The sequence below is a fragment of the Fukomys damarensis genome, unplaced genomic scaffold (assembly GCF_012274545.1).
Source record: "Fukomys damarensis isolate Sample0158 unplaced genomic scaffold, DMR_v1.0_HiC HiC_scaffold_32, whole genome shotgun sequence".
In the NCBI taxonomy this organism is placed as follows: domain Eukaryota; kingdom Metazoa; phylum Chordata; class Mammalia; order Rodentia; family Bathyergidae; genus Fukomys; species Fukomys damarensis.
In genome coordinates, this window is record NW_022900944.1 from 48486239 (window position 1) to 48513087 (window position 26849).

General features: G+C 60.6%; 1 protein-coding gene across 3 annotated transcripts in view; it reads left to right on the forward strand.

Annotated features, from left to right (window-relative positions):
* Acsf3 (acyl-CoA synthetase family member 3) overlaps positions 1-20076 on the forward strand; it is a 34897-nt gene extending 14821 nt beyond the window's left edge. Inside the window, exons 7-10 of one of the 3 annotated variants that reach the window (XM_010627551.3) lie at positions 4171-4297; positions 10106-10240; positions 10384-10495; positions 17237-20076. In XM_010627551.3, coding sequence (XP_010625853.1) covers positions 4171-4297; positions 10106-10240; positions 10384-10495; positions 17237-17552 — 690 coding nt within the window. In that variant the 3' untranslated portion in view covers positions 17553-20076. The other 2 variants (XM_010627552.2, XM_010627553.2) reach the window with 2 other exon arrangements.
* Positions 20077-26849: the final 6773 nt, after the last annotated feature.

Genomic DNA, 26849 nt, shown 5'->3' on the forward strand with positions numbered 1-26849 from the left:
ATGTCATAGAAGATATAGCCAAAGCAGTTAGGCAAGAGAAAGAAAGAAGCCGTCCAACTGGAAAAGAGAAAGCAGAATTATCCCTGCTTAGAGTGTGAAGCCTGTTTCCACACCAGCCACTTGGGACCTGGAGGCAGGAAGATCCAGCAGTTAAGGACAGCCTGGGCTGCACGCCACAACCCTGCCTCATAAAACAAAAGACCATGTGCACACGACATGAGCTTACTGGAGACTCCATCGAACTGTCAGAGCTCCTGAACAACTCCAGTAAAGTTTCAGGATACAAGTAACGTACAAAAGTCAGTAGCACGTCTGTACACTAATAGTAAACACTGAAAAAGAAATCAGGAAAAAGAATCCCAATCCCATCTATAGTAGCTATAAAAATAATAAAATGCTTAGGAATAAATGTGACCAAGGAGGTAAAAGATCTCTACCCAGAAAATTATAAAACAGTGATAAGAAATTGAAGAAGCTACAAATCAATGGGAAACACCCTGTGCTCGTGCACTAGGACAATAAATGTCAAACTGCTCATGCTACCCAGAATGATCTATAGTTTCAGTGTAATCCCTATCAAGACACCAGTGATCACAGAAATAGAGAAAATCCTAAAATTTGCATGAACCTATAAAAGACACCAGATAGAGAACAAAGTCTAGAGCAAAAGGTCAAAGGCACCAAAACAACTTCAGGATGCACAGCAGAGCTGCAGACCAGTGGGGCAGAACTGAGCCCAGGAAGGCTGACTGCAGGTGGCACTTGCAAGTGTGGAGAGGAGACAGTCTTCAGTGCATGCTGTTGGGAAAGCTAGCCATCCACACCTGGTAGAATGACATTGGACCCTTACCACATGCAAAAGTCCCAGGTGTATTAAAGGCTCTTAGATGAAGATGGGCATGGAGCTGTTTTCAGTATGAACCCAACACTTGGCCATTGACAGCAGAAACACGTGGGACTGCGTCATTCGAAAGCTTCTGCAGAGCAGGGGAACGAGCCACAGTGAGGGGACGGATCTGTGCCCGCCGTGCTCCTGACGTAGGACTGGGATCTGAAATGCCTGGGGAACCCTCCCTAAGAACCCTGCTTGAAGCAGGGAAGACACGGATGGCCAGCGGGTGTGTGGAGAGGGGCCGCATCATGGGATCGGGCACCAAGACCCTGTGCCCCCTCCACCTTGTACCAGCAGAAGGGCTCAAGCATGGAGTGGCCACCTCTGGTGACTATGAGGAGTCCGGGGCCTCCTGGGGTCACTGACCCGGTACCAAGGCTGTGTGTGCCATCTGATGATCTGGGCTTCACTTCCTGTGGCAGGTGCATGTACACGGCCTCCCCTCAGACACCTGACTGCTGCGTGGTGCTCTCACCTGTATGGCCCCGTTTCAGTCTGAGGGGCCCCTGGTGTGAGCGCTGTCCCATCATTGCTGAGGGGCATGGGACCAGGCTGGCTCTGCTGATACTTTGTGAGGGTCTCTTCTCTTCACGGGGGCCTCAGGGCTGTAGCTTCCTGTCTCTGCGCTGGCCTGGCCTGGCCTGGCCTCGGTGTCTGCGCAGCCCTGGCCTCACACGTGAGTGGGAATGCTCCCCCGCTCCCATTTTAGGATGAGACTGTGCAGATCTGTCATTATTTCTTCTCTCCGTAGTGGTGGGATTCACCAGTAAAACCACATACACTGAGCCCGGAGGTTTCTTTTTGAAAGATCTTAACTGAACTTCAGTTTCCTTGGTGGTTTGGGGCTGTCAGGCCATTGCTGGTGCCTTGGGTTTCGGACTTATTTTTCTCTTTTTCTAGTTTCTCAAAGTTAAGCTTCTGGTTATTGACGAGATTCCTCTTTACTAATAAGTGCATGTAAGGATATAAATTTCCTTCTAAGCACTGCTTTAGCTTCATCCTCCAAATTTTGATATGTTGTATTTTCATTTTCCTTCAGTTCAAAATATTCTTAAATTTCCATTAAGATTTTTTTTTTTTTTGTACCAGGGATCAAACTCAGATCCTTGCCCTGGCAAAGCAGATGGCAGACTTCTTTTTTTACTCACAGATTTTAGCATGTCATCTATTTTTCAAATGTTTGGTGATTTTTCTGATATGTAGGATTGATTTCTAATTTACAGTGGACCCTTGACTTATGAACTCAGTTCCTGTAACTCAAGTTGGCCAATGAAGTCTCAGGCTCCTCTACCCAGCCTTCAAAGTCTGTCTCCTGTACACAGGAGATCTCAGGGTCCTTAGAGAGACACTGGCCCAGGATTTCTCAATTAACCCCACACAGGAAAGGATATTGTCTTGTTCCTTCCAGAACTCTGGAAGCACCAGTAGCCAGCATTCAGATCGTAACTCAAGACTTTGGTGGTAAATTAAAACTAAACTTCCAGTTGTAACCCGTTTTTCATATGTCAGGCCGGTTGTAACTGGAGGGCCCACTGTTCCATCACAGTCAGGAAAACATCCTGGGTGTGCCTCTGTGTGTTGAGGGCCGTTATATGGCCCGGACATGGCTTCCCTCACACATGCCCTGGTGCTCTTGAGGAGCATGTGCCCCTAGGTGGGCTGGAGCTCTGCATGTGTCAGGAGGAGGAGGTGGCCTCACCCAGGTCCTCCGTGTCCTTGCTGGCCCTCTCACTACCCATCCTACCGCCAACTGAGGGGTGTTAGGTTCTCCAGCTAGACTGTTTTTGCTTTCAGCTTTGTGTTTTATGTATTTTGAGTATAGCTTGGTGCATACACATGTATAACTATTGTGTCTTCTTTTGGCGGGGGATACCCAGGATCGAACTTGGGTCCTTGCACTTGCGAGGCAGGCCACCGAACCGCTGAGCCAAATCCCCGGCTATTGTGTCTTCTTGGTGACTTGACCCTTTCTTACCACAGAACACTGCTTATTGTCCTCATTGCTGTTCAGTTTATTTTGTTTGATATCAGTGAAGTCACTTTATTCTTCTGATTGGTGTTTACATTTTAATGATAGAGACAGGGTTGTAGCTCAATGGTGCCGTGCCTGCCTGGTAAGTGCAAGGTCCTGAGTTCTATTTCCAGTACTGCAAAATAATTTTTAATGATATATACGATTCTGTCCTGTTGCCACTACCCCAAATACATGGTTGGATTTGAGGCAAGTTACTTGTAGGCAGCATATGCTTGGCTTACACGTGTCTCTAACGTGGGCTGACCAGATACATGTTTTGTTTTGTTTTGTTTTGTACCAGCGATCAAACTCAGGTCCTTGTGCTTGCAAGACAGGCAGTGAAACCAGTGAGCTCAATCCCTGGCCCTACGTGGGTGGTTTGAATCATGTACATATCAGGTAGTTCTGGCATGCTGGAATTTAAGCCCCCATTGGCTTTTTATCACTCAGCCTCCCCTTTACTGCCTTTTTCTTCTTCTTCTTTTTTGGTTTTGGGTTTTTTGAAGTAGGGTCTCAGTATATAGTTGAGCCTGACCTGGAACTCACTATGTAGCCCAGACTGGTTGTGAACTCATAGTGATCCTCCTGCCTCAGCCTCCCTAGTGCTGGGATTACAGGTGTGTGCCTTCTTCAGGGTTGTGCCTAGTGCCCTATCCTGCCTGTCTGGTTTTTCATGTGTCTCTGTGTCATTATTTTGATAGTTGCTCTATGGGTAGCAGTAGCCCCACTTGCTTTTCACAGTCTGCTTGGAACAAATACGTTAATCCTTCCAGGTCGCTCAGCTGCCATTCAGGCATTTTGGTGTTTGTGTTGTGACCTCTGTGAGTGTGGACCCTGTCAGACAAAACCATGATGGCTTCCAACCCTTGAGAAACACTTAGAGCTTGGAGGACGGGATGAGGGTCTTGTGCTCACCAAGAGTCGCCATCTGTATTGCTTTTCCTTTTCCCGCAGTGTCTTCCACTGTATCTGCAGAACCTTCTGTACTGGGTATTTGAGGTCAGATCTGCTTGCAACACATCCTCCAAAACACAGCATCTGAAAGACCAAGAAGACCTATTTACCCTCATTCCTGCAGGCCATTGTGGCTTCGCTGTTCCCGCCAAGAACACGCTGGCCACCTGCTCATTACAGGCCACATATGCAAACTTCACACAGTGTCTGATGCTGGAAACCGCCTGGCCCACGGGATGACCTGGGGAAGGTGAGGACCCGGAGGGCAGTGTGCCCGCTCCAACCTGTATGTCCTTGCCACCCTCTGCAGGTGACCCCAGGGCTTGAGGAGAAGGAAGGGGAACTGCTGGTCAGGGGACCCTCTGTGTTTCGAGAGTACTGGGATAAACCAGAAGAAACGAAGAGTACCTTCACTCCTGACGGCTGGTTCAGGACAGGTGGGACCACTTCTGGCAGGGCAGAGGGATGGCAGGGCCAGCGGGGCAAGCCAGATTGGGGCCACAGCACATGAAGCTGTCCCAGCCCCTGGGCTCCTGAGGTGACAGGGCCACCACGCGCTCCCTCAGCCTTGCGCAAGTCCACAGCAGAGACGCTGCCCACGTCCTCCTCCTGGGGTCCATGGGCCTCAGGTCAGGATCTCCGCAAGCTGCTCAGAGACCCTAGCCCCTCCCCAGCCACCCTGCCCCGGCTCCGGCCTCTCCTGGCTGGCTCGCTTTCATCTGATTTGTTGTGGTTGCTTGTTGAGTCACCCTCGGGTCGGTCTGCCTGCTTCCTGCGGGTCAGGCATGGTCAGTGCAGACCTTCGGCAGTGGCCATCATGGTAGTGGGCAGGCACCCTTTCTGCAGGGCTCATCCTGGCACCTGGACCCTGTGTCCAGCCCGACTCTGGAGGGTACTGGACAGAAACACTTGCACCTTCACAAGTGCATTTTCTTCTGAAACGACACACTGGAACGTGCTGGCATTCTTTCTCTTTGCCTCCATATTTCTAAGAGTTTTGTGTAAACGTGCTCTTTGCACTGACCTCCATCCCCAGCCCTTTATTTTTTATTTTGCCCCAGGGCCTCTGTACGTCACAGAGTTACCCGGGCTGGGCTTGAACCTGAGCTCCTCCTGCCTCAGCCTCCCAAGGGCTGATCAACAGGTGTGCAGCACCACACCTGGCTTTGTTTGATAATTTTGAAGGTGAAATCTTCAGAAGAGAAGACCCTCTTTCCGATGTTACCCTTGCTCATGATAGAGGTGGATTCTCTGTGGCTGGTTGGGAGCAGCAGCCAAGGGAAGGCTTGTAGGAGGTTTCCTAGCAGGTCTCGGAGGGACATGCATAGGGACGGCCTGAGGCCTCGGCATCCGCAGCCCCTCACCATGTGGGCTATACGATCAGGGTCACCTGTCCAGAGCTCCCTCCTGTCTGCCCCACTTGCAGCCCAAAGGCCCCCCCCATCCTCCATGACCCTGAGCCCCTCCCCAGCCTCGGCCCCCACAGCTGTGGTCAGAAGGACCCAGGCCCCATGGCAGGAGCGGAGTCCACAGAGGCATGGAGGTGGCAGGGAGGACCTGCGGTGCTAGCCAGGCTGGCGTCCATGAAATGAACGTCCTTGGAAGAGACAGGGCTGGTGCCCCGCACACAGCCCAGGTTGCGTGGGGTGGCAGAGCGTGAGTGGGCCCAGAGCCCAGGGGCAGGGCATGCAGGACGCGGCCGGCTTGTGCACTTGTCGGTGCCTGGTTAGCGTGGCCTGGTGCAGGGGCCAGCAGCGCAGTGAGTTCAGTCAGACACACGGCATCCCTGGGCAGCCCAGAGCCACTGGATTTGCCGCCACTGCTCTTTGTCTTACATTCAGGTAAAAGCTGCTGCACCTTCGTAGGAGCGCTCGGAGCTGGCCACAGCCGTGCTGAGGTGGGCTCTGCCGCCAGTGGCCCCAGAGAAGGGGAAGCATGCATTAATTATCCTAAGGAGACGTCCCCAGGAGAAGACGGTTTTGAAATTCAGTTTAATTCCATTGTGGTGTGCTCAAAATGGGAAGGGAGCGTGTGTGATTGGCTCTCGGCCGGCTGGGAGCCGCCAGCCTTTGTCACAGGCCATTAGCTATACAGGCTGCATAATGAGCGCCTGCAATCAGCCCACAGCAGCTGCTCCTGGGGGAGAGCCTGAGATTAAGTGGAAATCAGGATAAATTAAACTTAACCCTCTACCTACCACCCTTCCTGCCACACAGGCCCTGGTAGGAGCTGGAGAGTCGAGGTCCCGACCCTGCTGCTCCCCAGCAGGACTCTGGGGAATGGACAGGGAGAGGTGGCTACTGAGGCGCCCACAGCTGCCCTCAGCTCACGCTGTCCTTGCTCCTCAGTGGCGCTGAGAGGAGTCAGAATGACCTAGGAGCCAGGTCCTGGCAGGGCCGTGAGCGCACAGTGGCCCTTCAGGGGCCAGCACGGGGCTGCCAGGGCTCAGGAGAAGGTCATCCCTGTGGCAGGCCATTGGGGACCCAGGATATGAATCTTGTTGTTTGTACAGCTGATAAGGGAGGCACCAGCCAGGTAGGGAGCCAGCGGTGCGTGTCCTGGGAGAACCGTTGCCAACCTGGAGCATCCCAGCAGCTTTGAGGAGCAAGAGCCGGGCAGGGCCTACGGGAGAGGGCCAGGGGTGCAGGAGGGTATGCAGGTCTGGCTCTCGCTAGAAGCTGAGAACCCAGCTCTCACTGCATTGCCCAAGGCCAGTGGGGTGCTCTCACCTCTGTGTGGTACCTGCTGCCGTGTGCCAGCCCTGGGCAGGTGGCACCTGTGGGCCTGAGCTCTCCCTGTACCCAGCTGTCCACAGCCATCTCAGCATGGCTATGGCGGTTGTCAGAATGTGGCCTGGACCTCTGCCCATGCCACTCCCAGGAGCCTGGGGGCACTCGGTCTGTGAGGCTCAGGACAGGGCTCACAGCTGGCAGACGCTGCGCTGGGCAGTGGACCACGCCTCCTCCTGACCCCCAAGCGGCACAGGGTCCTCTATGGGTACTGCCTGAGTGTGAGGCCCCAGGGACTCCGGTGAAGACACTGAGCTCCAGCACGGCAGCCTGTCAGGCACCGGCCCGCATCTCCCTCATCCCAGGGCCGTGTGTGCCTGCTCCCTGCCTGTCTTCACACAAACATTCTGGGGCCACGCCTATGGTCTCTGGGTGGGCGTCCATGCTGTTCTCTCAACAGCATCCTTGGTGCCCTGGAGGCTACACACTTTTGATAAATATTGCAGCCTAAGTCTAGGGTCTCTTACCATCTGATGGTTCTCAGTTCTCTGGAGGTGCCACAGTGCCTACACGCACACAAAAGCCTGCTGGCCGCGGCCCTGAGCCTGGGGTCCCGCGCTCACCTTGCTGGAGGGCGCTGCCCTGTGAGGAGCTGGGCCCCAGGCCAAGAGCAGGGCCTGCTTTGCCCCTGACTGACGGGAGCCCTAAAGCCACAGGGCTCTGAGTGGGCGGAAGGGATTTCAAGCTTGCTCCACCAAGGTGGCCTGCTGGGTACCACCCAGGAAGGAGCCCGAGAGCTCCAGTGGGGTTGACAGCCTGCCCCGCCGTGGTGACAGCTCTGCACGCTCCATGGACCAGGCATCATCAGCACTGGAAACCAGGGACCGCTGTTCCCCTGCTGTTCTTGTCCCCTGTCCTGGGGGGGTGGCACAGCCTGGCTGCGGGGCCCTGGGCTCCACAGGCCCTGTAGGCCTTGTTCCCTCCTGCGTGAGACCCTCCACTGCCTTTGGTGTAAAACTGCATCTGCCGGGACAGCTTTGGGGCCTCTGTTCTCAAACTGCTGCCCGGTGCTGTCCAGCTTCCCCTGGTCTCCCGGGCTGTGTATGGCCTGCTGCTGCCCGGCCAGTTTCAGGTGAGGTTTATGTCCCCACAAGGCTGCCCGGTCCACGTTTCCTGCTCCCTCTGGTGTCTTCCTCGGCCTGTAGCCCCTGGCGTGGGTCAGAGTCTCCCTCCCGGCGCACAGTGCCAGCTGGTTCCCTCCTTGCAGGCCCCCGTCCTGGGGTCTGCAGGTGTGCGGTGTGCGGCCCTTCACGTAGCCCCACAGAGGCCCAGGGTTCCTGCCTCCAGCCCGGCTTTGACCCTTGTCTGGAGGCTGAGGGAGAGGAGGGCCAGGAGAAAGAAGAGGGCCATGAAGGCCAGGAGGAAGAGGAGGGCCGGCAGCCTTCAGCGGGGTGGTCCTGGGGCCCTGCGCTTGAGGGATGATGCAACCCATGACCCAGTGCCCCTGCATCTCAGGGCTCCGCCAGGAACTGGTCCTGACCCGATGGGTAGCAAAGTCTCCCCGGGGTGGCCCACGAATATCCCGTAATGGAATCTGAACGGCAGGTTTGTTTGAAGTTACAGTTTAGGGCAGAGATGTGACACAGCACTGTCTGAGAGCGGCGATAAATCTGTGCGATCAGAGTCCACTCGACGCTCTGTGGCCCCAGAACAAAGCTTTCTGAATGTGCAGCCCTGGTCGGTCAGGCTGAGGGTGCGGCAGGGGCTGTCCAGAGTCCTTGCAGCCTGATAAATATGTGCCGTAAAGAGGAAGCCCTTGCACAGGTCAGACGTGTTCTCTGCAGTGGCGCTGCCCCTGGGCCCTGCTCAGCTGGCCACTGATGAGCCTCGTTGCCCCTTGTGGTCAGGGCCCCTGAGAGCTTGCCCTCCATGGACGCCCCTCCCTCATCCTCCTCTCAGCGCTGTCTTGGGCCCTTGAGCACTTTGGGGCTTGTTTGGGGGATTGTTTGCTTTTCAGTACTGCCAGCTGGACCCCAGGCCTTCGCACTGAACTATATTCACAGCTCCACTTTTTTTTTCTTTTTATAAGTCAAAGTTGCCCTGGCTGGGCTCAGACTTGAGATCCTCCCTGTGTCAGCCTCCCACAGTGCCAAGATAACAGGCGTGCATCTCCCTGTTGGGCTTTGAACTTGATCCTTAACCCCTTCTTCCCAAGGACGCCAGAGCAGGCCCCTGACCACAGGGATGCTAGGTAGGTGGACATGGGTGCCGGTCACCAGCAAGCGTCTTGAGTCCCTGCCCCTCACCGAGGCTCCTCACCTTGAGTGGGAGTGGCCTCGCGGGCCTCGTGCTCCCGTGTAGACGGTGCTGTGGCTGTCTCCTTGCCGTGGGGCTCTGCACACTCTGCTCTCGGCTCCCTCCACCCTTCCCCGCACCCAGGTCCTTCAGCAGGCAATACCCTCGGGGGCGTCCGGCCTGAGGTTTCTGAACCCCTGAGGCCCGATCCAGCGTCCATGGCCCGCACTGCCAAGCCGTGTGCTGTGGCCCCCGGGGTGCCCTGAGGGGCAGGACCTTTGTGTGTCCCCAGGCTGCAGCCATCCGGAGTCACGTAGGCCCGTGGAGCGGGTGGGCGTGGGGTGTCCAGCAGGACTGAGTCTGGGCAGGCTGTGGTCCCTGACGCTGGCCCTGGGTGGGGGGGGCAGGCAATGGAAGCCCCAGGGAGCAGCAAGGGCCGGCATAGCCCCCTGGACAGTGGGCAGGCCCCTCGGGTGTGCTGCCGCTTGGGGTGTCGCAGAAGCCCTGAACTCGAGGCAGGCTGCATCCAGCGGGCTCACTACCCACTGGCAGGCCCTGCCTCCTTCAGCGCCCACCTGGCCCATCGGCCTGTTCCATAGACTGCCGTGTGCCCGTCACGGGTCTGGAGCGGTGGTGGGAGGGTGGATGGCGCTGCCCCGTGTGAAATGTGTGTGACTCCTGCCGGCAGTGCCCCCGCGAGGTGGGAGAGCGGCTCACAGACGGGAGGCCCGGCACGGCTGTGCAGGGCAGCTGGGGTGTCTGCGTGCCCCATGCAGTCGCATGACCACGAGGCAGCTGCAGGCTAGGACCTAGGGAGAGGTGGGCAGGTGGGTGGGGACAGCGGGCAGCACCCCTCCCGCCTGGAAAGGGGCTGGCAGTGAGCACCCAGGCTCCTCAAGGTGAGGGTCAACAGGCTCATGACCCACGTGTCCTTACACAGGGTGAGGCGGGAACCTCTGTGGGTCGGAGGTTTGGCTGGGGCCCCTGGCACGGCCCCTCCTGGGCATAGTCAAAGCCCTGGGCTGGGTGCTGGGTGCTGTGTGTCCAGTGCCACGCCCTCCCCTGATATGGGAGATTCCCAGCCCCGGCCAGCCTGGGGGTAGAGGGGGGTCTGGGACCTGTGGGGCCTGTGGGGAGGCCGAGGATGTGGGGTGAAGTGTGCCCTACGGTGCCCAGGGACAGGGACCCTGTGGTGCTGGGCTGTTACCGAGCCCTTTGCAGGGGACACCGCCGTGTTCAAGGACGGCAGTTACTGGATCCGTGGCCGCACATCAGTGGACATCATCAAGACCGGAGGGTACAAAGTCAGTGCTCTGGAGGTCGAGCGGCAGCTGCTGGCCCACCCCAGCATCTCGGGTGAGTGCCAGGGACCCACTTTCGGCGTCTGCACCCGGGTGTGTGCCGGGCTCCCCTGCGGCCTGCAGTCTTGGCAGGACGGGCACCCACCCCACGGCACAGCCCCTGGGAGCCCAAGCCCACGGCCTGCTCTTCTTCCTCAGACGTGGCTGTGATCGGCGTGCCAGACGTGACATGGGGTCAGCGGGTCACGGCAGTGGTGGCCCTTCAGGCAGGACACTCACTGTCCCACAGTGACCTCAAGGAGTGGGCCAGGTAGGTGAGGACCGGCACCCCCAAGGAGGGGACGGAGGCTGGAAAGGCCCCTGGACCCAGGTTGGGACAGGCACTTAGGACGCAGCTTCTGAGAAGACAGAAACTTGTGTTCCTGGGACACAAGCAAAAAAAACCCTTTTAGGATAAATCCACAAAAGCACTAGGACAACCCTTGGGTCCAAGCTCCCCCAGTCCTGAACCAGGCAGAACGGCAGCACCTCGCCTTCCCACCCTGAGGGTCCCCACACCCTTGTACCTCTCCCCAGGGCATGCCGGGCCTCTCTAGGCACCACAGTCCTGTCCCTGTCCTTTCTGGCCTGAGCTCCGCCCTACCTCCACCAGAGCCCCAAGGGCTTCTCCTGCGCACCGAGCCCAGGTGGCTCCCCTGTCCCCAGGATTCACTGTCCCCCAGACTGAACCATACCCACCTCCATAGTGCCCAAAGTTCCCCTGGCCCAAGCACCACCACGGCCTGTACTGGTGTATCTGGCTGGTGACTCCCCCGGCCCCTCCACAGCAGACTCCTTGAACCCTGCGAGCTTTGGGCTACGCCTGCAACTGTGTCCTGTCCTCCTTAAGTCTCCTGCACCCCAGCTCTCCTCCTCCATCTTCTTTTCCTCCATCTCCTCCTTCACCTCCTCCTCCTCCTCCACCTCCTCCTCTAACTCCCGTCTTCCATCTCCTCCATCACCTTTTCTCCATCTCCTCCTCCTCCTGCATTTCCTCTCCGATTTCCCGCTCCACTTCCTCCTCCACCTCCTTTTCCTTCATCTCCTGTCCCTCCCCCTCCATCTCCTCCTCTTCTATCTCCTCCTCCATCTCCTCTTCCTCTCCCATCTCCTCTTCCTCCTCCCCCATCTCCTCTTCCTCCTCCCCCATCTCCTCTCCCTCCCCATCTCCTCTCCCTCCCCATCTCCTCTCCCTCCCCATCTCCTCTCCCTCCCCATCTCCTCTCCCTCCCCATCTCCTCTCCCTCCCCATCTCCTCTCCCTCCCCATCTCCTCTCCCTCCCCATCTCCTCTCCCTCCCCATCTCCTCTCCCTCCCCATCTCCTCTCCCTCCCCATCTCCTCTCCCTCCCCATCTCCTCTCCCTCCCCATCTCCTCTCCCTCCCCATCTCCTCTCCCTCCCCATCTCCTCTCCCTCCCCATCTCCTCTCCCTCCCCATCTCCTCTCCCTCCCCATCTCCTCTCCCTCCCCATCTCCTCTCCCTCCCCATCTCCTCTCCCTCCCCATCTCCTCTCCCTCCCCATCTCCTCTCCCTCCCCATCTCCTCTCCCTCCCCATCTCCTCTCCCTCCCCATCTCCTCTCCCTCCCCATCTCCTCTCCCTCCCCATCTCCTCTCCCTCCCCATCTCCTCTCCCTCCCCATCTCCTCTCCCTCCCCATCTCCTCTCCCTCCCCATCTCCTCTCCCTCCCCATCTCCTCTCCCTCCCCATCTCCTCTCCCTCCCCATCTCCTCTCCCTCCCCATCTCCTCTCCCTCCCCATCTCCTCTCCCTCCCCATCTCCTCTCCCTCCCCATCTCCTCTCCCTCCCCATCTCCTCTCCCTCCCCATCTCCTCTCCCTCCCCATCTCCTCTCCCTCCCCATCTCCTCTCCCTCCCCATCTCCTCTCCCTCCCCATCTCCTCTCCCTCCCCATCTCCTCTCCCTCCCCATCTCCTCTCCCTCCCCATCTCCTCTCCCTCCCCATCTCCTCTCCCTCCCCATCTCCTCTCCCTCCCCATCTCCTCTCCCTCCCCATCTCCTCTCCCTCCCCATCTCCTCTCCCTCCCCATCTCCTCTCCCTCCCCATCTCCTCTCCCTCCCCATCTCCTCTCCCTCCCCATCTCCTCTCCCTCCCCATCTCCTCTCCCTCCCCATCTCCTCTCCCTCCCCATCTCCTCTCCCTCCCCATCTCCTCTCCCTCCCCATCTCCTCTCCCTCCCCATCTCCTCTCCCTCCCCATCTCCTCTCCCTCCCCATCTCCTCTCCCTCCCCATCTCCTCTCCCTCCCCATCTCCTCTCCCTCCCCATCTCCTCTCCCTCCCCATCTCCTCTCCCTCCCCATCTCCTCTCCCTCCCCATCTCCTCTCCCTCCCCATCTCCTCTCCCTCCCCATCTCCTCTCCCTCCCCATCTCCTCTCCCTCCCCATCTCCTCTCCCTCCCCATCTCCTCTCCCTCCCCATCTCCTCTCCCTCCCCATCTCCTCTCCCTCCCCATCTCCTCTCCCTCCCCATCTCCTCTCCCTCCCCATCTCCTCTCCCTCCCCATCTCCTCTCCCTCCCCATCTCCTCTCCCTCCCCATCTCCTCTCCCTCCCCATCTCCTCTCCCTCCCCATCTCCTCTCCCTCCCCATCTCCTCTCCCTCCCCATCTCCTCTCCCTCCCCATCTCCTCTCCCTCCCCATCTCCTCTCCCTCCCCATCTCCTCTCCCTCCCCATCTCCTCTCCCTCCCCATCTCCTCTCCCTCCCCATCTCCTCTCCCTCCCCATCTCCTCTCCCTCCCCATCTCCTCTCCCTCCCCATCTCCTCTCCCTCCCCATCTCCTCTCCCTCCCCATCTCCTCTCCCTCCCCATCTCCTCTCCCTCCCCATCTCCTCTCCCTCCCCATCTCCTCTCCCTCCCCATCTCCTCTCCCTCCCCATCTCCTCTCCCTCCCCATCTCCTCTCCCTCCCCATCTCCTCTCCCTCCCCATCTCCTCTCCCTCCCCATCTCCTCTCCCTCCCCATCTCCTCTCCCTCCCCATCTCCTCTCCCTCCCCATCTCCTCTCCCTCCCCATCTCCTCTCCCTCCCCATCTCCTCTCCCTCCCCATCTCCTCTCCCTCCCCATCTCCTCTCCCTCCCCATCTCCTCTCCCTCCCCATCTCCTCTCCCTCCCCATCTCCTCTCCCTCCCCATCTCCTCTCCCTCCCCATCTCCTCTCCCTCCCCATCTCCTCTCCCTCCCCATCTCCTCTCCCTCCCCATCTCCTCTCCCTCCCCATCTCCTCTCCCTCCCCATCTCCTCTCCCTCCCCATCTCCTCTCCCTCCCCATCTCCTCTCCCTCCCCATCTCCTCTCCCTCCCCATCTCCTCTCCCTCCCCATCTCCTCTCCCTCCCCATCTCCTCTCCCTCCCCATCTCCTCTCCCTCCCCATCTCCTCTCCCTCCCCATCTCCTCTCCCTCCCCATCTCCTCTCCCTCCCCATCTCCTCTCCCTCCCCATCTCCTCTCCCTCCCCATCTCCTCTCCCTCCCCATCTCCTCTCCCTCCCCATCTCCTCTCCCTCCCCATCTCCTCTCCCTCCCCATCTCCTCTCCCTCCCCATCTCCTCTCCCTCCCCATCTCCTCTCCCTCCCCATCTCCTCTCCCTCCCCATCTCCTCTCCCTCCCCATCTCCTCTCCCTCCCCATCTCCTCTCCCTCCCCATCTCCTCTCCCTCCCCATCTCCTCTCCCTCCCCATCTCCTCTCCCTCCCCATCTCCTCTCCCTCCCCATCTCCTCTCCCTCCCCATCTCCTCTCCCTCCCCATCTCCTCTCCCTCCCCATCTCCTCTCCCTCCCCATCTCCTCTCCCTCCCCATCTCCTCTCCCTCCCCATCTCCTCTCCCTCCCCATCTCCTCTCCCTCCCCATCTCCTCTCCCTCCCCATCTCCTCTCCCTCCCCATCTCCTCTCCCTCCCCATCTCCTCTCCCTCCCCATCTCCTCTCCCTCCCCATCTCCTCTCCCTCCCCATCTCCTCTCCCTCCCCATCTCCTCTCCCTCCCCATCTCCTCTCCCTCCCCATCTCCTCTCCCTCCCCATCTCCTCTCCCTCCCCATCTCCTCTCCCTCCCCATCTCCTCTCCCTCCCCATCTCCTCTCCCTCCCCATCTCCTCTCCCTCCCCATCTCCTCTCCCTCCCCATCTCCTCTCCCTCCCCATCTCCTCTCCCTCCCCATCTCCTCTCCCTCCCCATCTCCTCTCCCTCCCCATCTCCTCTCCCTCCCCATCTCCTCTCCCTCCCCATCTCCTCTCCCTCCCCATCTCCTCTCCCTCCCCATCTCCTCTCCCTCCCCATCTCCTCTCCCTCCCCATCTCCTCTCCCTCCCCATCTCCTCTCCCTCCCCATCTCCTCTCCCTCCCCATCTCCTCTCCCTCCCCATCTCCTCTCCCTCCCCATCTCCTCTCCCTCCCCATCTCCTCTCCCTCCCCATCTCCTCTCCCTCCCCATCTCCTCTCCCTCCCCATCTCCTCTCCCTCCCCATCTCCTCTCCCTCCCCATCTCCTCTCCCTCCCCATCTCCTCTCCCTCCCCATCTCCTCTCCCTCCCCATCTCCTCTCCCTCCCCATCTCCTCTCCCTCCCCATCTCCTCTCCCTCCCCATCTCCTCTCCCTCCCCATCTCCTCTCCCTCCCCATCTCCTCTCCCTCCCCATCTCCTCTCCCTCCCCATCTCCTCTCCCTCCCCATCTCCTCTCCCTCCCCATCTCCTCTCCCTCCCCATCTCCTCTCCCTCCCCATCTCCTCTCCCTCCCCATCTCCTCTCCCTCCCCATCTCCTCTCCCTCCCCATCTCCTCTCCCTCCCCATCTCCTCTCCCTCCCCATCTCCTCTCCCTCCCCATCTCCTCTCCCTCCCCATCTCCTCTCCCTCCCCATCTCCTCTCCCTCCCCATCTCCTCTCCCTCCCCATCTCCTCTCCCTCCCCATCTCCTCTCCCTCCCCATCTCCTCTCCCTCCCCATCTCCTCTCCCTCCCCATCTCCTCTCCCTCCCCATCTCCTCTCCCTCCCCATCTCCTCTCCCTCCCCATCTCCTCTCCCTCCCCATCTCCTCTCCCTCCCCATCTCCTCTCCCTCCCCATCTCCTCTCCCTCCCCATCTCCTCTCCCTCCCCATCTCCTCTCCCTCCCCATCTCCTCTCCCTCCCCATCTCCTCTCCCTCCCCATCTCCTCTCCCTCCCCATCTCCTCTCCCTCCCCATCTCCTCTCCCTCCCCATCTCCTCTCCCTCCCCATCTCCTCTCCCTCCCCATCTCCTCTCCCTCCCCATCTCCTCTCCCTCCCCATCTCCTCTCCCTCCCCATCTCCTCTCCCTCCCCATCTCCTCTCCCTCCCCATCTCCTCTCCCTCCCCATCTCCTCTCCCTCCCCATCTCCTCTCCCTCCCCATCTCCTCTCCCTCCCCATCTCCTCTCCCTCCCCATCTCCTCTCCCTCCCCATCTCCTCTCCCTCCCCATCTCCTCTCCCTCCCCATCTCCTCTCCCTCCCCATCTCCTCTCCCTCCCCATCTCCTCTCCCTCCCCATCTCCTCTCCCTCCCCATCTCCTCTCCCTCCCCATCTCCTCTCCCTCCCCATCTCCTCTCCCTCCCCATCTCCTCTCCCTCCCCATCTCCTCTCCCTCCCCATCTCCTCTCCCTCCCCATCTCCTCTCCCTCCCCATCTCCTCTCCCTCCCCATCTCCTCTCCCTCCCCATCTCCTCTCCCTCCCCATCTCCTCTCCCTCCCCATCTCCTCTCCCTCCCCATCTCCTCTCCCTCCCCATCTCCTCTCCCTCCCCATCTCCTCTTCCTCCTCCATCTCCTCTTCTTCCTCCTCCATCTCTTCTTCCTCCCCCATCTTCTCTTCCTCCTCCTCCATCTCCTCTTCCTCCTCCCCCATCTCCTCTTCCTCCCCCATCTCCTCTTCCTCCTGCCCTTCCTTCACCCCCCCCACTGAGATATTTTCTGTCCTCCGATCCCAGCAGAAGGAGTCTCTGGCTCATCAGGGCAGCACAGCTGGGCAATTATAGATCCCCTGGATCTGCAGAATCCCAACTGAAGCCATAGTCCCCAAGGCAGGAGTCGGTGGGTGGCTGCTGCTTTGATTAAACAATAACTTTGTTGAAAGGAAACGGAAAAGAGAGCAGGTGCACATGTGATGGCTGCCCTGATGTCTCAGGACAGAAGTTGCTCTGGGCCTCTTCTCTTCAGGCCTCTGGTATAGGCTGTGCCCCCGTAGGCCGTGGCAGCCCTGGGAGTCTCTGGCTTCGCCAGCACCCCTCGGCCTGCCTGACCACTGGGGCTCCTGTGAGGCTCGAGCTGTGTTCGGACACTGGACACAAGTGGGTCTGGGGCAGAGCAGGCTGCACAGGGAACGGCCAGCCACACTCACGCCCGGATGGTGACCAGCCCTGTGGCAGCTCCAGACCACCGCCTCACCCTGGATGGCCACTCCACAGGCCATCCACTGTCCAGGCTGCGGACTACGGGCCTGTGCCCTGTGCACAGCCTTGCAGTGCTCAGGCAGAGCTGTCCCGCAGGCGCTTCCTGGCCCCCTACGCTGTGCCCTCGGGGCTCCTGCTGGTGGAGGAGATCCCGCGAAATCAGATGGGCAAGATCAACAAGAAGGATCTGGTCAGGCAATTCTACCCCGAGTGACTGGGTCCCGGTGCCAGCACCTGCTGTGGGCCCTGGCCCAGCGCCCTGTGGATAGAACCCGATCAGGCCGACCAGAATCAAGACGGTGTGGGGTGACATCGCTGCTGACGCTCCCCAGCCCCAGGCTGCCTCCACAGTTCCCGGTGTCCCCTGTGGCCGGACTCTTCCAGTGACCACGGCTGCTGGGTGCTCTCCAGGGCTGGCCCTTGGTGTCCCGAGAAGGGAAATGGAATCAAGGTGGTCGGCAGTGCCTGGCCGCGCCACCTGCTCCAGTGCACCCTGCGCTGCGAGGCCCGCCATGTGCGGGGCGCCCTCTGGGGGAGGCTCCACGGCCAGGGCAGCCCCACCACAGGATGTGCCTCACGCCTTGTGTGACTGCAGGAAGCCCGGTGTCCTTGGGCCTCCCCGGACAGCCCTCCTGCTGCTGCTGCTGGACCCGAGAGCCGCCTCACGCCCCGCACAGGCCCTTCTGGGCCCCTGTCTCCTCCCGGAACCCACACAGGAATCCTCGTGGGCCTCAGGCAGCTGCAGAGGCCTTCGCCGCCTGTGCCTGCTCAGGTCAGTGTGGGTCCCCACCCACACCAGCTCCCGCCCGCGTGCTGCGGGAGTGCACTCGTCAGCCTGGGTGTGTGAGGGAGCTGGGGAGGCCCTGTGCTGGACGGCAATGGGACGCAACACGCAAGACTGGGTGCGCTGATTTCACGCTGTTAACTCTGATTCTAAAGTTTCTGAGACCTAAAAGGTTTCCACAGCTGCTTCACTATGTCCTAGTCTGTCGAACACCATCTGAGTCATGGAGGAATGCACCTCACCTCCCCACCACTCCCAAGGCCGGAGTCGGGGCCAGTGACATGGACTCCTGCGTCCTTGCTCTTGAGCGCTGCCTGGTGTCCCTGTCGCCGTTCCCTCCCAGGGCAGGGGCCACTTGCCCCAAGGCAAATGCACCAGACCCCAGGCAGGGGGGCACTGGGAAATGCGGAGGGCCTGGGGCGTCAGTGGCCGAGCCCCAAGGCCAAGGCTGAAGCCCTGGCTTCTGGGGACCCCTGTGCAGCCTGGAGCCGGCCTGGGCTCTTCCGGCCTGGGTGCCACCCTCAGGTGGGCGTTGGAAGCGTGAGTCGATGGGCACTGGGTTTCCGGCAGGTGGGGCAGCGCTGCCGGGAGCCGCAGTCTCCAGGGCATCAGGTGGACGACCAGCCTCTGCCCCCTTCCCTCCTGAGCTTCCGCACTTAGGTGCTGAGGACCCTGTGGTCAGAGCCACACGGGCTGTGGTGAGCAGGGACAGCCAGTGCTTGCTCTGGACCCTGCCAGAGGCGAGGGGGAACGTGGCCGAGTCCCCGGGGAGATCAGCGTCTCATCGCCTGTCTCTTCTGTGCCCTTCCGAAGGAGGCCCCTCGCCATCTGTCTCCTGGTGCTGCCGGGAGAGTGCTGGGGACGGCAGCGTGGGTGTGGGGAGCTCCGGCCCGATGGGCACCACGTACACACCCCCTGTGGCTTCTCCCCTCCCCGGAGCACCTGGCACAGAGCAGGTGGAGCAGTGGACAGGGCAGCCATGGTCCTGCCACAGCCTGGGAGGGGCAGCGGCTGGGCTGAGGCCAGGCCTTCTGCGGAGGTCAGTCAGGGGCACAAGCGTAGCCAACGGGCCAGAGGTTAGGAGAAGCTGAGTCGGGGCCTCGCCCTCCTTCGGAGAGCTCTGGGAGAAGAGGCATTTGGAATGGGGCCAGCATCTGTGGCAGCCCAGCGGGCTCACTGGGGTCAGCAGGGCCATGGTGTCGGGAGACGCCCACACGCTCACCTCTGGAACCATGGCGGCGTCGCCTCCCCGGCCAAGAGAGCCCAGGTGTGGAGACGGTCAGCTCACTGTAGGACAGGCGGTCCTATCACCCCAGGCTGTGTCCCCACAGGGCCCCTGGCGCGAGGCAAGGCAGGAGCTGGGTGGTGGGAGGCTCGCTGGACAGACTGGCCCAATGGGGGATGGCGCTAGAGCCAGGGCAGCAGGTTTTCTCTGGGGCCTCATACTGCGGCGGCCTGCCACAGCGGGACTCAGCAAACCAGCAAGGCTGTGCCCAGCGTGTGTGGGGCAACCCTGAGTCCTGTCGGGCTTGGTGGCTGCTGCATCCTGCCCCACCATGGCTTCCTCATCACGGCTCTGCCCACCTCCAAGAGGAGAGGGGATGGCAGGGCCTGGCCCTCCAGTCACACTGGCAGGTCCCTGGGAGTGACATCTCCTCAAGGCAAGTGCCACAGGGGCACACACCCTCCTCATGGAGAGGGGAGAGTGTGGCAGTGAAGGGCCTGAGGAGGAAGTGTCTAGAAAGCACATTCCGGAAGGTTCTGTGCTGGCTCCCGGCCACTGCAGGCCAGGCGGCACGTCGTCTTCTTGCTCCTCAGTTCCAGGGAGTCAGAGCAAAGGATGGCATGCCTGGCACTGGTGGTGGCTTGGGGACTCGTCTGGGCAGAGGCAGGGCCACCCGTCTGGCTGCCCTGTATCTGACGCAGAGGCTGTGACCTCCAAGTCTGACCCAGGCCACACACCCTGGCCCCTCCTCAGCCTCCCTCCTGCGGCTCCTCCCAGCATCCCCGAGGTCCGGGAAGGCACCTGCCTGTGAGCACATTAGCTGGCATCCCAGAGCTGGCACACCTCCGGAGGCGTCCACACGGGTGGTCAGTGGGAGTGACGGGCACGGGTGGGCGTGCACACGGGCGTTGCATGGTTCCCCTGCACAGCAGCACAGATGTGCACAGACACTGGTGCCCCTGGCGGCCGTTCCCCTGGCTCCAGGGCCCTTGGTACCTGGCGGGAAGCCACACCAGGGTTCCCTGAAGCTCCTCCACCTCTTCGTCAGTCCTCCTTTCCGTGGTACCCTGTGTCCACTCCAAACCCCGAAGGCTCTGAGAACCAAAGCTGTCTCGTGTCTGTGGTCTTGTGCGTGGTGAACTTGACATATGTCGCCTCTGGGCCCTCGGACTCCGCTCAGTGAGGACTGATGTTTTCTTTTGGGGGGAAAGAGTGGTTCTGGGGATTAAACTGGGGTTGTTGCACAGAGCAGCACCTCCACTTCTTTTTGTTCTTCCTTTTCTTTCTGCTCTTTTGAGACAAGGTCTTGGTATGTACATAGTCCAGGCTGGCCGTGAACTAGTGATGACCCTTCTGCCTCAGCCTCCCGAGGATTAGGACTACAGGCACACATCACCACACCCCACTTGTTCTCTTTTGACAAGGACTCACTAAATTTCCCACACAAGACTCAAGTTTGCCACCCTCCTGCCTCAGCCTCTCTGAAGGCTGGGTTAATAAGAATGGTTCCTTTAAGATTTTTCAGGGTGGATAAATGGGGCTTTGTGTGGAGGGAAGAAGTGGGGTGGCTGACGACGGCCTTGCTCTCCTGAGGCTCGTTCAGCACGTCCTCAGCCAGTTTAGGCACCTGCGTGCCTCCCCTACGACCGCTCAGACCCCTCGAGTCCACGTCTGCAGAGCTCCATGGCCGAGCTCTGTGGCTCCCTCCACCGCTGGAGTCTCCTCAGCGCCCGTCCCCTGCTGCCCTCCTGGCCCATCACAGGGGACACTGCCCATGGCACAGCTGTGATGCTACCACAGCCCGCCGTGGAGACGCGCCCCCTTCTCCACGTCTGCCAGCGTGTCCCTTACACGTCAGCCTGTGTCCTTGGCCCCCACTGGCCTCTGTGTCCTCCGGCAGACTGCTGTTCAGTCTGTGGGTCGCACCCAGCGCTGTGTGCTGCTGGCACTGGTGCTCACCCAACCTGAGCAAGGACGGCGTGGCCCCCAGTACATTCACACTTAATCCTGTGGCCTTATCCTGCTTCCCACCTTCAGCTTTTCTTGTTGCCACTTTCCTGTGTTGAATCAGTAACACGCTCTACATTTTCTTACCCCATTTGGAAATTACAGATTGACTGTCTGCTCTTTTCGGGAGTGCCCTAAATTTCAAGGCGGAGCAGTTGGAGCGAGACTAGCAGAGCATTCGCCTTGCAGGACCCGCTTTGACCTCCAGCACCCGAAAGGAAAAGCTGCACTCGGCTGTGGAGCCGGCACACTTGTTTGTGTGGTTTTCCAGCCAAGGGCACCGTTATTGTTCGCACGCTTCTGTGCCCACAAGGCCGGCCCTCACCCGTCTCCTGCGCCTCAAAGTGTTTGGAGTCATCTTGTTTTGCTCAACACAAAAGTTAATACGCTTTGTTTCTAAGTCCATATTTAAACTGACCGACACCCCACTGTGCTCGGGCTCCACTCCGCACAAGGCATCCTGGCCGGCCCCCGCCTGTGAGGGTACACGCTCACGTCCCCGGCTCCACCCCGGTCCCCACGTCCACCCCCTGCGTGCCCTGCCCTGGGCTGCATCCATCACGGCTTCTGGCTGTCCGTGAGGAGCCTTTGGCCTTCAGGGTCTTAAGCTCACTGGTCTTTTCCTTCTGGAGCATTTGAGTCACTCTGTCCTGGCACCACAGTCACCAGGACACGGGTGGGGAGAATCTGCCTGCTGACCATCCTTATCCCCTTCCCCTTTTTCCTTCCAGTACTGGGGGTTTGAACATGAGGCCTTCACACTGAGAGACACCCCAGGCCTTTATTTATCTTGAGAATCTCAGGCCCAGGCTGGCCTTATACTTGTGATCCTCCTGCCTCAGCCTCCCAGATTGCTGGATGAGAGGCATGTGCCATGACACCCGGCTCCCCCTTTCCACGCAGCCCTCGGGCCATGGATGTCCCCTCAGGCAGATGCTGTCTGCGGTCCGAGGCCAGCCTGGCCCCTGGGCCAGTGTGGACAGCACTGGAGAAGACCTGCAAACTTGCCTCTGCTGCCAGTTGCAGTCTCAGGCCCCTCACTGCCGCACACAGCCACGCTCGCCCGGGCGGGTACACCTGGAGCTGGCCAGTGGAGAGGCCCCCACTCTGTCCACCCTCACACAGGGCTGCCTGCCGGGAGGACGAGGGCAGGTCAGGAGGCCGCAGGGCACTGTGTGGCACTTGGGAGAGAGGTGGCCACAGAGGACCCAGGAAGGGGCAGAGCCAGTTCTGGGAAGGGCAGCCACCCACGGAGGCCAGAGGCTCGTGGCAACCGAGACCATGGCCCGAAGCCCTCAACGCACCTGCAGGAGGGGCGTGAGTGCAGACGGGAGGGCCAGATGGCACCGTGTCCAGCGTGGCCTCTTGCACAGGCACGTGGAGGGGTGGCAGGAGGGCAGAGGCCGGGGTGCGGCAGACGGCCACTCAGTACTGCACAGGTACCCACGGGGTGGGGGGACGCGTGGCCTGGCCCATGCGTGTGGCCACACACTCAGAGTGGAGCGTGAAGGGGGCCATCGTATTTGGGGAGTTGGGCTCTGCCTCTGGGCAACAGGGAAAGCGGCTGAGGTCAGAAGGCCACTACCGGCCATTGCTAGTCCCATCCTCTGTGCACCTGCAGCCTGGCCTGGAGGCTGGCGACTGCTGTCTGCTGACCCTGCATCCCTGGGGTGTGGGTGCCCAAGCCCACCCTGTGTGGAGGAGAACGGCGGTGGCAGGAGAAGTCCCCAGCGGGCACAGCCTTTCTCCCCGGCCCCGCAACCACAGAGGGGTGTCCTGTCCTCTTGGCGGTGTGGCCTCCACCACCTGGACTGCAGCCTGGAGGGCCAGAGGAGCAGCAGCCAGGCATCTGCGAAATCAATTCCACTGCAGCCCTGCTTTACTCTGAAGGGTCCTTAATGTGATTTCTACAGCGGCTGGGAGTCCCTGTTCCAGATGTGCTGCCTTCTACTTGATGTCAATTGAAAGACAATGGAGCAGCCTGGAAGGGGCATGGCAGAGCTGGCTGCCTGTGCACCCCAGGACTCCATGCTCCTACCCCGCTCCCCTCTGCCCCACAGAGGCGCCAGGCTGGGTGGGAAAAACAGTGGGCAGAGGAGGCATAGAGACCCATCCTGGTCTCCACGTGCCCAGGACCCAGAACCAGGACCTCCCAGTCTCTGTGGCAGCTGGGACCGGAGTGCCAGGAAGCACCTAGCACCCTGCAGCCCTGACACCACCTCCTCCTGGAGTCTTGGGTCATGTGTGTGGCCCCGGGCCACTCGGGAGAGCATCTGGGTGATCCCTCTTCCCTGGCCATCCCTGCCACCGGCCCTCATGCCCTGGAGCACAACACAGTGGGGCCGTGGCTGCAAGGTCAACACTAGGCTGAGACCGGTCACCTGCCACACCTGGCGGGGACACCTGCCGGAGGGTGTGGGAAGGCTGGGGAGGGCCCACGTGCTGGGCCTCCTCTTCAGATGCAGCATGTTCACCAGCTGACTGGTCCAGGCCAGGGGTGGCTGCAGGAAACAGCCCTGCCCCTGCTCCTGCCCAGTGGTTGGGCAAAAGGATGGGGCTGGCTGCCCACACTGGCGTCTCTGGAGCCACACTGCCCCCTGCTGCTACCAGTGGAAGTGGCAGGAGCTGCTAGCCAGGTGGCACTGGTGACCTGTTGAGGGCTCACCTCAGGGGCTGCAGGGAGCCTGGAGGCCCTGGTTGCCATCACAGGCCTTGCCCAGATGTGCCCAGCTAGGGAACACGGGAAACCAGGTGGGCTCAGGGCTGGAGCCTGGCCACTGCCAGCCAGGCCTTCTGTCCCCATGGAGAGGGTGGGCAAGGCCAAGGTCAGGGCTTCAGGCAGGAAGGCCCCACCCCAGCAGCCAGAGGCTTGGGCTCAGCCATAGCCCTAGAAAGGGGCTGCAACCCCCAGACCCCTGACCACTAATTGTAGGTTGTCTGCTGGCTAGGGGGGCTGCTGGTCCAGGTCCTCAGGACTGCACAGGCCTGGGGCAGCCAGTAGCCCATACCGGGCAGCTGCTCTGATCTGCTGTTTGTGTCAGTCTGTCTGTCCATAATTGTGAATGCCCAAGACTTTTAAAACAGACTTGGCAAATGATGATTCTTTTGTGTCTGTAGGGAGTGTCCCAGACTGAACCAAGACAGTGTCTCCCATCCCATAGCACCACTCTGGGGCCTCCTGCACTGTGCCCCACGGCCACCAGAGGGTGGCAGTGGCCTGGACACCCTGGCCAGGTGTCCAAAGCAGGGATGTGGGAACCACCAGCCCTGAGACCAGCCCCATCCTGTCTCTACCCTTGGGGGAGGGATTTAAGGGGTAAGAAGCCCCTCTGCAGGATCCCACTGTCCTTCCAGGCCACCGCGGCCAGGCCCAGGGATTCAGGGCACTCAGCTTTCCTGACTGACCCCCAGCACAGGTCTAGTTCCCTCCTGCCCCCTGCACCTACACCTGAGCCTCAGGGAACTGGCTCTCCCTGCCTGTCCCAAGTGCCCAGCTGCACACCTGCATCTCTGCACAGGAGTCCCTGGACCTGTCAGGGTCGGTGAGGAAACGTGGAAAGGACAGCACCTACCCCGGGGTCCTGTGTGCACACTCATTCCCCTGGCTGTAAACATGTGCTGTGACTTCTTGCGCTCATTCAGGTCATACTGTGCTGTTTTTGTCCACGAGCCCACTCGCGAACAAAGGTTCAGGAGCTCGGACTGGGAGGGCAAGGCAAGGAATCACCAAGCAGACTCCGGGGAGGTTTCTGGAACGCTTCCACTTTTAGTAAGTTCAGCCAGCAATTATGAAGTTTTGAAAGAGGGAGTGGCAAAGGGGGAGTGATATATTTGGCCTAACAGGATGGCTTATTGGAGTGTCCTTGGACGGGCGATGGAGGCATCCAACTAGCGGGGACAGGCGAGGCCATAGCTGGACATAGACAAGGCTCATTGCATGAGCTAGGCCTCTACTAGTGTGCTAGGAGACATATGTGCAGGGCACTTGTCCCAGCCAGACTTGTACCTCGCTTACAGTCGTGGGGCAGCCTTGGCTCTGCTGAAAGCCAGAGTTCCTGAGAGCTGCAAATTCAGTAGCACCACAGTGGGGTACCACAGGCCCCTCCATGTGCATCCTCTTACACATGCCAGCAGACACCCTGCTGCTCCCTATGTGGTCCTTGGGGTGGACTGAGCACAGGAAGTGGTGTTGCCCAGGGAAGCTGGTTGAGAGTGGCTTTGATCTTCACAAGGGCCACAGGGACCCCAGGTGCCCCAGACAGCACCGGCAGGCACGGACAGCTTGGGAGATCTGATGGGGCCCCATGAACTCAGCAGTGGGAAGACCTGAGTGGGAAGACCATGCTCAACTAGTGCCAGGCATCCAGCCCAAGTGGGATATGCACCCCACACATATCCCCACCAGGGCACTGGAGGGGTGGGTGGGGGCAAATCCCAGAAGGTCCAAGGCTGCAGAGTTGAGAAAGGAGTTCAACATGGGGGCTGGAACTGGGGTCTGGGGGTGAAGGAGGATCAGAGGCCCCATATCCCAGGGGGATGAGAAGGACTCTTGTGCAGGTGACCGTCCCATGCTGGACATAGCCACTTGACAGGGCCTTGCTCAGCTCCCAGAGCCCAGCACCTCCCTGCCCAACTGCTTCCTGCCATGGGCCCCAGAACAGGCCTGGCCTGCTCTGTCTGTACTGGGTGGGCAGCAGAGGGGCTGAGCCTGGAGAGCAGGGTGGTCCACAGATCCTCTTGCTGCAGGGGCACTGCCACCCTTTCCCTGCACTAGGACCCGGGGAGATCTGAGATTTGAGGAGGGCAGCACCCCGGGTTCCTCCAGAGCCTCAGAAGCATGGGCCCCAAGAGGTTCTTCCCCCATGTGGGTGACCTGGTGCCACTGCAGGGCTGCCTGCCCACAGCAGCTGGCCACCCTCCAAACATGCCAGGGCACAGCAAGCTGACAGCAGCAGAGACACTGTGACTCCCAGACAGAGGAGGGGGTCCCGGCGGGGCCAGCAGCCCCGACACACCATGCTGTCACATCTCCTGCTTAGGGACAACCATGTTCCCCCTCCAGAGGACAGCAGGTCACTGCCACATCCAACAGGGGGCCAGAGGGAAGCGGGGGCTCCAGGAGGAGCACAGGAGCGGGTGTGGAGGGATGAATAGGAGTGCAGGCACCAGGAGGAAGGCACTACAGGCAGCGGACTTGGAGAAGGGGGGCTGGAGAGGCTGGGGAGCAGGCGATCAATGAGGCGGATGCCTGCTGCGTGGAGCTGCTGAGGGTGCACTGATGGGGGAGGCAGGTGGAACGTGGGCAGACAGAGCCCACCCAGGTTCTTGTGGTGGTATGGAGGCTGCAGGTCTGGTGGGAGCTATGGGGGGAGGGAATGAGGGAGAGGCCCTGCCCAGAACCCTGGCCACAGCACAGGGTCTCCTGGCCACTGACCTTGACCTCGCTGGCCTCGTCCCTCTGCCCACAGGTCCCAGGGGCTGCCCAGGCCTGAGGGTCTCCACAGTGCCTCTGTCCCTCCACTCTGCACCGGGATGAACTGGAAGAGGAACCAAGAAGCCCAGCCCACTCTCCACCCTGCCCCAGAGCCCAGGACCCTGCTGTCAGGGCACCATTTCTGCCAACCTCATGGCACAGAAAACCTTCCTTCACTGGCAGCACCAGGCTCCTGATGCGGGTGCCCTCCGGTCACGCGTTCAGAGGAGGACCACGGGTGACCACCCAGGTCCCGGGGGCCTGGAAGGAGGGAGGGTCCGCCAGAGCCACTGAGTCCTGCGAGGGAGGGACAGCCTGCGGGGTGCCCGCCACACAGGCAGTCAGCCTGAGAACCGGGCAGGACCAGACAGGCGCAGCGGAACCAGTCTGAGCCACAGGTGAGGGGCGCTTTAGCCCCCGTGAGACCCCACATGAGGCATTCCTGAGCCTGGGCCTCTGCGCGTAAGGGGTCCTCGAGTCACCCCATCGCCATCGCCCTGTTCCCGCACCTGCTCACACCCCAAGATCACGCCCGGGAACAGCCAAGGACCAACCAGTGCAAGGCCCAGGTCCGAGCGGCCTGGAGACAGAGGAGCCCAGTCCGCCCTGACTCGGCCCTCCTCCGCCGCGTCTTCCGACAGGCTTTCCGCCGAATCTGCCCAGCGGAGGATCCGCGGTTAGGGCGACTTCCGGCTCTGCGCTCGACCCCGCCCCAGCCC